General features: G+C 40.8%; 1 protein-coding gene across 1 annotated transcript in view; it reads left to right on the top strand.

Annotated features, from left to right (window-relative positions):
- The window catches only part of ABCA13 (ATP binding cassette subfamily A member 13), a 416,147-nt gene that overhangs the window by 230,394 nt on the left and 173,505 nt on the right, over positions 1-12,248 (top strand). Inside the window, exon 43 of the mRNA XM_014828402.3 lies at positions 8,936-9,185. Coding sequence (XP_014683888.3) covers positions 8,936-9,185 — 250 coding nt within the window. The remainder of the gene's footprint in view (positions 1-8,935; positions 9,186-12,248) is intronic.

Below are 12,248 nucleotides of genomic sequence, written 5' to 3'. Positions count from 1 at the left end.
CAATTTCCTCTTCCTCCCAACCCCCAAATTTCATGTTCTTCTTCATAACTTTGCTTTGTCACCTACTTTAACTTTCTTGTTTGCATTCTGATTGAACATCAGATTGAGCCAACCCTGATGGCCTAATTGTTAAGTTCAACGTGCTCTGCTTCGGCAGCCTGGGTTCTGTTCCTGGGTGCAGACCTACACCACTCACTGTCAGTGGCCATGCTCTGGTGGCAGCTCACATACAAAAAGAGGACGATTGGTAGCGGATGTTAGCTCAGGGCAAATCTTCCTCAACCAAAAAAAAAAAAAATCAAGTTGAATTGGAGCCACTCTCAGTGGCCTGAAGACTTCTGTTGAGTGAGGCCCACTAGGCGTGATTGCCAAAGCTGAGTGGGAAGACACTAGAAGAAATGCATAGGTGATGTTAAGTTTTCTGAGTAGGGGAGAATGGGCCTAGGGGGGAAGGAAGCCTCCACACAGTGAGGTGAGTAATTGATAAGGATGCCAAATACAATATTTGGTCAATATCCATCCATTCACTCACTCATCAGACTTCATTGAGCATGTTCTCTGTACTGGAGAGTGTGCTTAAATCCAAGGACAGCAAAATGAATTGAGCTCCATCCTTGTGGTTGCAAGGACTTCACTGCATGTGAAGAAGACAGACACAGAAGATGATAGAACAGTGAGGGAGGTGAACACAGGCTGCGTTCCAAGAGAAGATTTGGTAATAAGGAGGGTTTTCTTCTGTTTAGCCATATTTATAGACCCTCACTGTGTTGCAGATGACACCTTAAGGACTCCTACTTGTATATCATCACTAAATTCTCCTAAAGGAACTGTGTGACCCAGTCTTTAAACATAGGTCTGCCTGACAGCAGAGCCCAAACACCCTCCCCCCACCCCCAGCTGAACATGTGCCTCCCAAATGGGATCAGAACAGAACCAGAGGACAGGGCCTCGGCTGAAATCATGATTGGGGTGTAGTGGAATGCATCCCTAACTCCATTTCCCTAACCCTTCATTAGAACTGCAGAGGGAGCTTGGGTTTGAAAACCCAAGTGTGGGGCTGTTTAGAGGCTTCAGGAGGACCTGTCTTTGGTGCATTTAAGAGAAAACCCAAACTCTGAGTTTAAGTGACCTGCCCAGGTAGTATAAGTAGTTAATGGCAAAGCTGGGGGCTGTACCCCTGCTTCCTTGAACATCAAGTCCTTGTCTTTTCAAGCCAGGTTTAATCAAAGGAGTTTCAGCAACCTTTAAATTATTCAAAAAATGTGACTAGGCAAAAGGCAGGACCTGTGCCAAAGTGAAATCCTAATTGGATGCTTTTAAGGTTTGCCTATTCCAATCACAGTGTTTTCTAAAGATCTAAATCAATGATACATTACCCGTACAGTGACTGGAAACTTCCAGGGCATGACAGGTAAAGAATTACTCTTTTACTTAACTGTCTTTTTTTTTTTAGGAAAAATGATGTATAAAAAAAGCAGTATCATTGTTATAAGCAATGAACAGATAGAAGCTTTGTGAATTTGGATTAAACATAGTCGGGAAATTATTATCAGTAAAACAATTTAGAAAAATATAGCTTTGACTTATTAGCTTTTTAAAAGAATTAAGCATAATTAATATTGATTTTTGCTTCTTGAAAGAATATTTAACCAAGGTTACAGTAACCTAGCATGGTTTTAAAATTTGTACGTGTTTGTATCACCATGTGTCATATTTGAGAAATAACTGTATTTTGGGTTTATCATGTTAGTAAGCATCCGCGTGCACAAGTACTGTCATTTCCTTTTGTTTTTCTTTTTGTTCTCTTTTCTGTTTTGTCTTTCTTTTCCTCTCTCCCTTTCCCCCTCCCTTTTTCTTCCTTTCTTGATAGGAGGATATTTGATTTTGTTGGTTTTCTTCTTAGGGAAACACAAATGCTATGAGTAAGGCAATTTAGTCATGATTTGTATAAATATCATGCAACTATTGTTTTTACTAGGACAGCCCGGCTAAGCTTCTTGTTTTATATATGGAGTAATCACCTCTCCAGAATGTTCGGTGTATTCATGGTAAGGCAGGCTGGAGTTCCCGAGTCCTGGTGCTGGACTGTGGTCTTCCCTGTGAGGCGTTTACCACGTTAATGCCTTTCTGAAGGGGTCCACCCGTTTAATCAAACACACATTCCAAGGAACCGTTAGGGCGTCATTAGGGTTTCCCACGGAGCCTATCTGCTTCTGTTTCACTGAGTTTATGAGAATAGATGAAATGATTATGCTTTTTCACGTCTATTAATGATTTTGAAATCCCAGATCATGACTGGGGTGCAATAGAAAATATCTCTAATACCCTTTCACTAACCAACTTACCCTATTTCTGTCACAGAATCCACATCTGCACACTATTCCCTCTCTTTCTGGAACGCCCTCCCCACACTGGTCACCCTCTCCACCTGTCAGAGAACACCTTTTTACTTTTGCAGTTCCTAGCAGTGGCAGCCTCCTTGGAGAAGCTTCTGACCCACCATTGCATACATTATGCTGTGTTGGTCAGGTTTAGTTGTCATGTTTTATTTACATGGTTGACCCCATTACAAGACTGAGAACCTTGAGAACTTTATTCAAAGAGACAACCTAAGGACCTAGCATAGTACAATCAGCCCTCCATATCCACGGGTTCGGCATCCACACATTCAACCAACCCGCGGATCCAAAGGCCTACGATGTTTGTGTCTGTCCTGAACATGCACACTTTTTTCTTGCCATTATTCCCTAAACAATACAATATAACGATTTACACAGCATTTACATTGTGTTAGGTATTATAAGTAACCTAGAGATGATGTAAAGTGTACGGTAGTGTGTGCATAGGTCATATGCAAATACTATGCCATTTTATATAAGGGACATGAGCATCCTCGGATCTTGGTATCTATGGGGGTCCTGGAACCAACTCCTGAAGATACAGAGAGAAGACTGTGTTTGTACATAGTAAATACTCACTGTATTTTCTTCCTCCAAATTTAACTTATTTCACCACCTCTCCTGAACGGAGCTTATTGATAAATATGTGAAAAGTGTGAATTCCATTATTTTTAAGATCCACTTCAACTCTAAAATTCTGTAACTCAGGGAACAGAGAATGATACTGTTTCCATTTCATAAAATCATGTTTAATTTCCTGAATGAGTATTCTATCTTTATGAAATAGTTATTGATTACAAGATACTTATTCATTGCTGGAAAAACCCAGAAAATTATAGAGAAAATTAAAGTAACCATGTTCTTGCCATACAAATAAATATAAATCTTTAAGTAGGTTGAAAAACGCATGTAGTAGCTTAACTTTTTGAATTAAAAAAATTCACTTTGTCAAGTATTATGTAGAGTGAAGAGATTATGTGATAAAAGACACTTTTAGCTAAAAGTATATACACCAAAATATTAATTTTTCTAGTTTAATTTTAGCATTTTTTGTAAATTATATTTATTCTATATGTTATTTTGTAACACACTTTTTTCATCTAGTATATTGTGAGTATTTTCCTATAGTTACATACTTAATGTTTTAATCCTCCTTCCTTTTTTTGGCTAACAAATACTGTTAATATTTTGGGTCATATTTCCTCTCCCACCCACTTTATTGAGCCATACTCTATGTTTGCGTATAGACATTTTTTTCAAAAAGTGATATAATTCTATCTTAAATTGCTTTATTTACTTACAACACATAATAAATATTCTCCACATCAATGAGTGTTTATCTGTACTCTAACCTGAAGTAGATTGCTTCAGTACAGTCCGCTGTATGGTTCTATTATAAATTGTTCAATTAATCCCCACGTGTCAGGCATAAATTGTTTCCAGGTTCTTGCTACTATTTTCTTCTTTTTTGATTTTTTGGTGAGGAAGATTGGTCCTGAGCTAACATCTGTTGTCAATCTTCCTCTTTTTTTTTCCTCTCCAAAGCCCCAGGACATAGTTGTACATCCTAGTTGTAAGTCCTTCTACTTCTTCTATTTGCGACGCCGCCACAGCATGGCTTGGTGAATGGTGTGTAGGTCCACGCCCAGGATGCGAACCTGCAAAACCCAGTCCACTGAGGCAGAGCACCAACTTAGTCACTACACCATGGGGCCAAACCCTACTATTTTCTATAAAATGTGACAAACCACTTATTTGATAAATTTGATAAATTTCTATTTATTTTTAATAATACAACTGTTGGTTTGGAATTAAACTGATCAAAGACTGTCTCTACTTGTTTCCTACAGAAAGACTGTATAGATCTATTCTCCCACCAGCACTACATAAGAAGGTCCATTTCTTTAAACACTCAGTAATAGGAGATATTAACATAATTTTTAATCTTTACCATATTGGAGAGCTGAAAATCTCATTGTTGCCTTGTTTTACAGTAATCACATATTGACTATTTTGCAGTTTTTTTATGAATTGCATATTCATGTATGCTGCTTGCCATTTTTCTTTGGAAAATTCATTTTTTAAAAGGTTGACTTGAAGGCATTACATTTGTAATGCTTTATTTTAAGAACTTCAAGAACATTGGGATGAAGTGGCAATGTGGAAATCATATTCTGGGGTGCATGCTGAGTCCTTGACATTTAAGGTTATTCCTCACTAGGTGTTAATTTTTGAACAACTGAAGGGACCTGACCAAAAATATTTGGACATTTTCCGTAAGCAATTTGATAGTCAGGGTAAATGGGAGTGCATAATTATGGATGTAACTAGAGTCCTTGAATATAATTGCACTCATAAGTCAAATAAGACAATTTATAGCAATTTGATCCAGCATTTTAATTTTGTCTGTTAAATTATTGATGTGAATACTTTTATGAGTTTAGCCATGAATATTTGATTGGTGGTGGATTCCTGACCATAAACCATCTTAGCCCTTTATTTTTCCCATTTATATCCAATTAATGTATACAGAAAGGTGGGGAAAATTTGTCTATCATCATATAAGAAAGACCTTTCCCCACAGACTCGTTGAGCCTGTCTGATGAACATTTACGATGACTGGAGGTCAACACTGTACCTGTTCCGATAGTTTAATGTGTGCTAATAGTAATCCTCATTAGCTAGAGGGGAAATATGTCTCTATTTTATAATTGAGGAAAATGACTTACAGAAAGGTTAGGCAATTTTCCAGAAGTCACACAGCATGTTGGTGGCTGAGACTGGATTCAAATCCAGGTCTATGTGGATTAAAAGATTGAACTTTCCCCACTCCACAGTAACTCTTCTGATGGTCCTCTCTGCAAGGCCATTAGGCACAGAGATGGCCCTTCTCCTCTATCACCAGGCAAGTTTAACAGGTAGATTCCAACACCCAGATAGTCTGTCTTCTTTCCATTTTGTGTCACCTGGCTGCATAAATGAAAAACTCCACGACATAAACAAGTGTTTATAGCCATTGCCTATTGTGCACACATTTGAGAAGGTGTATGTTTTGGCAGGCAGCTAAGTGTGCGTAGCTGGTTGTGAATATCAAAAGATGCTACTTAAAGGCTAATTTGTAGGGTGTGACTTCTGGTGAAGATGACTTTAGGCATGGTAGGAGCATAAGCCATCAGGCCTACCAGTGGCCTTTTAATTCCTCTTGAATCTAAACAGAGTGAGGCATTCTATGCTGCCAGAGAAAGAGCCCCTTAGCCAAAGGCTGGTGAAAGCAATTACCTCAATGATTATTTTGGAAATCCAGGGGGTGGGCAACCGGCATCTCGATTATTTTAGCTTGAGTTAGATAATTCATGTAATTATCCTAACAGATCTGCATGCATAATGTTATGAATTGGTGTTACCTAGCCTTATAACCTCACATCATATCACATCAGGACGGGGATATATTAATATTAATACTTATATTTAAATTTATATGAGACAGGATTAAATTTAGTTCAATAATATACCTTTTCTAACACTAAAATCTCTCTCTATGCTGATTTAATAACTGCTGTATGAGAGTTATATATGAATCACCATTGGCTGTGCATTAAATCTATGACTCTTTAACCCAGCTGAGCATCAGAATCTCCTAGGAAGTTATTTAAAAAAAATCCACATTTTTATCTCTGAGTCCATGAACATCTGATTCTGTCTAAGGTGTGATCTGGGAATCCACATTTTTAAAAAGTTCTGCAGGTGAATTTGGTTTGAAGCCTGGTTTATAGACCACTACTTTCACCATGCAATGCCCACCCCCTTAGAGCACTACGTGTTGTACAATAAACGATTACTTTAGTTCATAATACGCATCTCAACACGTGACTGGGCATGGCAGTCTTCAGTCCTATAAAACCTGTAATCCGTACTCCTTCAAAGGGCTAGTAAGGGCTTCATGAATTGGTTTCTAACACCTTTAACCTCCGTCTCCTGCCGCTTGCCTCACACATTCTGCTCCCTCACGCAGTTATTCACAGAATGTGTCATGCTTGTGAATATCTCATATTCTGGTCTTTAAACAGCCAAATTTTCTTGATTGCCTGCAAACCCCTATTGGGTCTTGTGAGATAACAGAAAGTATATATCTGTCTCTGCCCCTGGTTCCTGACTCAGCGCTCCTAAATCTCCTGTAATTTCCTGAGTGGTGAGAGAACTGGGAGCATCTTTTGTTCTATTGAGGTGACTCTGGATGGGCTCCTGGATGGGGACTGGTCACCAGAAAGACCAAGCCATGACTAGAGGCTTGGGATTTTCAGCTCCACCCTTCATCTTTCAGGAAGGGGAGAGGGGCTGAACATAGAGTTAATAATTGGTCATGCCTATGTGAGGAAGCCTCCATAAAATCCTGGTAGTATGGGATTCAGAGAGCTTCCAGGTTGGTGAACACACAGAAGTGGTGGGAGAGTGGCACCTGGAGAGGGCATGGAAGCTCCGTGCCCCTTCCCACCTTCCTTGCCCTATGTGTCTCTTCCAGCTGGATGTTTATCTGTATCCTTTATCCTATCCTTTAGTAAGCTGGTAAAGGTGAGTAAATGTTTCCCTGAGTTCTGTGAGCCACTTTAGCAAATTAACCGAAACCAAGGCGAGAAGTGTAGGTGACAACCTGAACTTATGACTGGCATCTGAAGTGTGTGTGTGAAGGGGCAATCTTGTGGGACTGAGGACTTAACCTGTGGAATCTGATACTATCTCCGGGTAGATAGTGTCAGAATTGAGTTGAATTGTAGGACACCCAGCTGGTGCCATGGAGAACTGCTCCATGTGGGGAGAAGCCCCCACACACAGTTAATGACAAGAAGTACCAGAAAGGAAGTGTTCTTTCTGAAGGTAAATGAGACACACAGGAGAGAAAGACAGAGTAGGGACGAACTGGGTTTTCCCCCACACAAGACGGGGACTGAACTGGGTTTTCCTAATGCAGGTCTAAAGGATTCTGCCTAAATGTTCCCGTTGCTGTGACTGTTTTCTAACTTTTCCCCTAGCCATCCCAAGACTTCCTCCTTGGTACCAAAGCTTTAAGCTCTGTCCACATCAATTATTACGCTTAATTACATGTGTTGGGCTATTTCTTTACCTTTTTATCTCAGTCCCTACGCTGTGCCCTTTTTGAGGATGGAAACTGAATAACCCAGCACCTGCCACACACTGGGGATTCAGGGAATATCTGACAAATGGAGGAGTTATTTCAGAAATGCTTTTTTTTATCCCCAGCTATGCCTCTACAGCTCTGTTCTCAATGCTGTTACGAATAGTTTATCTTTCAAAATGGTACAGTTTCTTTAAAAATGTTTTCTTTCGGGACTTTAAACTTATTTGCTGTTCTTTTATTAACTGTATTTCAATTTGATATTTGTAAGTATTACAGTCAAACTTAGCACATCTGTCTTTTATAAGGCCACTTTTTTTGTAAAGTATTTTATATTGGATTTTCTGGAATACTTTAGAAGGAATCACTGGGGAAAACCCTGAGCATGACCGACTGCTCCAGCCTTGTCCTTCCTTTAGATGAGGATTAGGGCTGCAGCCGGGGATCTGCCTCTTTTTGCTCGTGACTTCTCACCCTCACACTGGACATAAAAGGTGCCCTCCCAGCGGTTAAGCCTGAACTGGGGCAGGCTTGTGGAGATTTTTGTGGAGTCCCTGGATGATCACTCTCAGAGGGAGTCTGGCAAGATGTCCAAGAGATTGGTGATGCAGGACTCAGGCTGTGCTTTCCAATTTCACCTTCAATCTCTGCCCATTGGGGGCCGGTTTCAGATTTGCTGTGTAAGGAAGGGAGGATAGAGTTGCTGAAGCCTCAGAGACTAAGGGGGCTGAGTGAGAGCCAGAGACACGTCCGTCAGGCTCCTCTTCATCTGGGGAGCCCTGGACGTGACAGGGGGATGTAGGGTGCAGGGTCTCAGGGAAGATGGAACTGAGCAGGGACACGTGGCACAGTGCCTCCGGAATCCTGACCCTATGTAACCTGGGGCTTGCTCAGGAGGGACCTGGGGGTAAGAACAGAGAAGAACGCTGGGAGAGGGAGGAGGCAGAGGGAGGACTGCCCTGGCCAGAACGTCTAATGGGGCCCCCGCCCCTCCCCCCAACCTCCATCAGTGCACTTGGGACATCAGAATGTCTTGCTGTTCTTTTTGTCTTAAAATTCACGATAATGTAGCAGGCTTTATTTTAACCAATAAAAATAAACACAAGCCCTCTTCTCTTTGTCCTTTCACATCTGTCTGTCTCCCTTCAGAAGCAAGAGTAGAGTGGGGATCCACAGTGGAACTCTGATCCTGCCTTTTAATGTCATAAGACACCCTGTTGTATATAGCGTTGAGGGTGTTCTTATTTGGTGTGGAAAGTCGGGACCAGTGGTGTTCCTGGGCTAAAAGCTGCCATAGGGTGGTCTATAAGTCCCTGAAGGGCTGTGCAGAACCAGGACAGTATTGGGGAAGCCCCCGGTTGCCCCCAAGTGGACTCAGTTCTGCTCTATCTTCCTGTCCCTGCAGATGCCGCTCCTGCCAGGCCCCCGTCCACTCAGGGCTGCCAGCTGCTTCTCGTCCAGGTGGCTGCCCTCCTGGTGAAGCGGCTTCGCCACGCGCGCCGGGCCTGGAAAGGCACCCTCTCCCACCTGCTGCTGCCTGTCCTCTTTGTGGCCTTGGCCATGGGCATGTTCATGGTGAGGCCTGTGGCCATTGACTACCCTCCGCTCAAACTAACACCTGGACATTATGAAAGGGCTGAAACTTACTTTTTCAGGTAAGAACCTTTCTTTCCCTTTACTTCAAAACTACATCAGCACAGATTATGAATAGCAATAATGTTGCTTTTTTAAGAATTTCAAATAAACATTTCAAATATGCATTATGTGGGAGGTCTGCATATACAAGGGTCATTCTGAGAAGCTCTTGCTCCTGTCAGGCTGGTCTTGTGGTAGATGCTTTGGGCTGATGAGGCAGGCCTGGCCTCCAGCCTCTGGGTCCCTGGACACCTGCATCCCCCAACCCACTCCCACCCCTGGACTGCTGAGTCTCCTTGGTGAAAAGGACAGAGTGCTACCGGCTGATGTGCAAAGGGCCCAGCCCATTTGCCATGAGCAGGGACTGGGAGGGCTACATATGTTCCAGAATTTTTAGGATTTTAGAAAGTATATAAATTGTATATTTCACAAAACCCTGCATGGTTGCTTCTGGGACAACAGCCCATAATCACACACCTCTCTCTGTGGAGGAATGTCTGGCTTTTCACTCCAAATGGAGTTGAGCCATTACACATCTCCAGGCCACATTAGGTCCAGGAGTGCTACCAATAAATTCAGATTAGTCTGAGTTTTACCACCACATGAATTTGCACAGGAAGTTCTCAGAGCTTCTGGAATTTCATTTCACTGACATGGGAGTGGGGACCTGAAAGAGGGACCCTGACCCCTCCGATCCTTTCCCTCAGTGGGCTGGCTCCCGTCCAGATTTAGTTTAGCTTGTGTCACTGACCACCTGCTGCACACTGGGCCTTGCCATGGCTGGGCTAGCGGGCACCATTGCACTGAACGGGCACAGTTCTCTTCCTAGGAGGCGATGCTTAGTCACACCTGGGGGCGTGGATTGGGACTCAGTGATGCCTGGTTGACGACTGCATAGGCGTGTTGACCAGGCTCTTCATGGTGTGGGCAACCAGGAGCACTGTGTTAGTTCTGGTTTTGTCAATTATATATCTTTATTAAATTAATGAACTTAATTAACTAGACTCTGAGTGCTTGCTAATATTTGTGTCACTTTTATAATGATGTGTAATTTTGAATTAGATTTAAACAAATATTGGTACAAAAGGAAAAGTCGATAATAAACTCTGCCATTTGTTTTCCAATATTTTTCCTCTTCTGCATGTCTCTATGTTCCATGGGTCTGGATTTAACTAAACAAGAGGACCCTGGGACAGCCCGGTTTGTTCAAGTGCATACATATCCTGAGTATTCCTTCTTCAAGTGGCTGCTGTCCTCTCTGGACATACTGTTCATTAACCCACTCTCATCCTTCCCTTACGAAGTGTTGAAAACGAACCTACCAAAGTGTGAGGATGTCCACTGATGCTTCTGTTCTGGCCAAATGTTCAGATTTCTGTCACACTCCTCAAGTATGAAAGAGCTGTAATTATTTTGAGGATTCTCCATTATAAACTAGCTTGCTTGAAGAAAGTAATAGAAAATACAGGGTGGCCAAAATAATAATTTTAAAAAATTACATATAATCCTACCAGCATTATCTACCATGTAATCTTCCCCATGTTATGTATAATACTTTTAAATACACGCATTTCTATTTTTTATGACAATGAAATCACACTATAATACTCTTCCTTATTTGCTTTTCCACTCAATAACACATTCATATATCTATTTTTATAAATAAGTGCAACTACATCACTCATTTTCATGGCTGTGCAGTAGCAGTAGTATATTGCATGGAGGTGCCATAATTTATTTAAACAATCTCTATTTTGGGGCATATATAGGCTTATTTATTCATTTTTAATTTAATTTTTCCTATTACAGGCAATGCTGTACGAATATCTTTGTTTGGATTTATGCCACTGTCCAGTTTTTTTCATTATCATACTTTCCATCAGAAGTTTTTGGGGCAAAAAGCATCAGTGTTTTCAAGATAGATATTGCCAAATTATCCTTATAAATGTGCGTCAATTTACAGTTCCATAAAGTCATTGGTTCTTTTATTCAACAGGCATTTATTATGCACCTACTATATGCCAGATACTGTTGTTGGAGATAGTTGCACATATATGAATAGAACAGGCTGAAATCTCTGCATTCCTGGGAGGGGGGAAAGCTCATTTCTCCAAATCCTCACTATGACTTCTGATATCCAGGCCTGGCATTTCACTGCTTTATTAGGCGGCTCTTTGATTACTTTTGAGATTGAATGTTCTCGGTTACTTTTTGGTTACTTTAAATTTCACTTTATATATTGAGTATATTACACATCACATATATTATAGACATATGTCCACACAGTCACTTGCTTCTGATGGACCTCTCCTCTGCCCCATCTTCATCTCTTTACTCTTTTCTTCTGAAACAGGTGAGAATTTCTCTACATGATGTTAATTTCACTGTTATCATTTTCAGTTGATTCAAAGCAACCATTCCTCTTCTCCACTGCATTATTAATTTGGTAATTATATTTTTTATCTGAAGATACTTTTTCCTGCTCTTCGAGTATTCATTTTTCATAGAAGTAATGCACTTCAAAATTATTTTGAGTCTGAGGATCAGAGCTATTTTAGTATTTTCTTCCATCTCTTAGAGTAAATCTTTTAAAAGAAGATATTTGTTTGTTCTCATTTCTCACAATGTTACCTAAAGTATGAAATCGAGGAACCCACATCCCTGGTGCTGTATTTTCTCATCCTTACAGTGGAGTCCCATCTGTCATGGGATCTGGTGAGCATTCCATCAGAGATGGCACATGCCCCTCTTCTAATCTTTAATTTCAGACTAAATAGAAAAGAACAAGTTTACATTTTCTTTATTTTTATTTTAGTAGAGTAGTAGTTTAGTTAGTTATGAGGAAAAAGGTAAGTTGCTGCCAGAGATCATCCATATTGATGGAAATTTTTCTTACTTTTCTAATTATCTTTCATGTTTGTTATGATTGACAAAAATTAGCGGAGGAGGAGGATGACTCTCCCCTTTTTTGACTGGCCCAGCTGTTCTCCTGGGAACTCACGATTGAAATTCATGGCTTTTCTTTGTATACTAGATTCTCTATTAGGTTCACCGCGTGTCCCAGTTTGCCCAGAAGACAACTC

The sequence above is a fragment of the Equus asinus genome, chromosome 1, assembly GCF_041296235.1.
Source record: "Equus asinus isolate D_3611 breed Donkey chromosome 1, EquAss-T2T_v2, whole genome shotgun sequence".
In the NCBI taxonomy this organism is placed as follows: Eukaryota; Metazoa; Chordata; class Mammalia; order Perissodactyla; family Equidae; genus Equus; species Equus asinus.
This window is presented reverse-complemented; position numbering and strand designations above follow the sequence as displayed.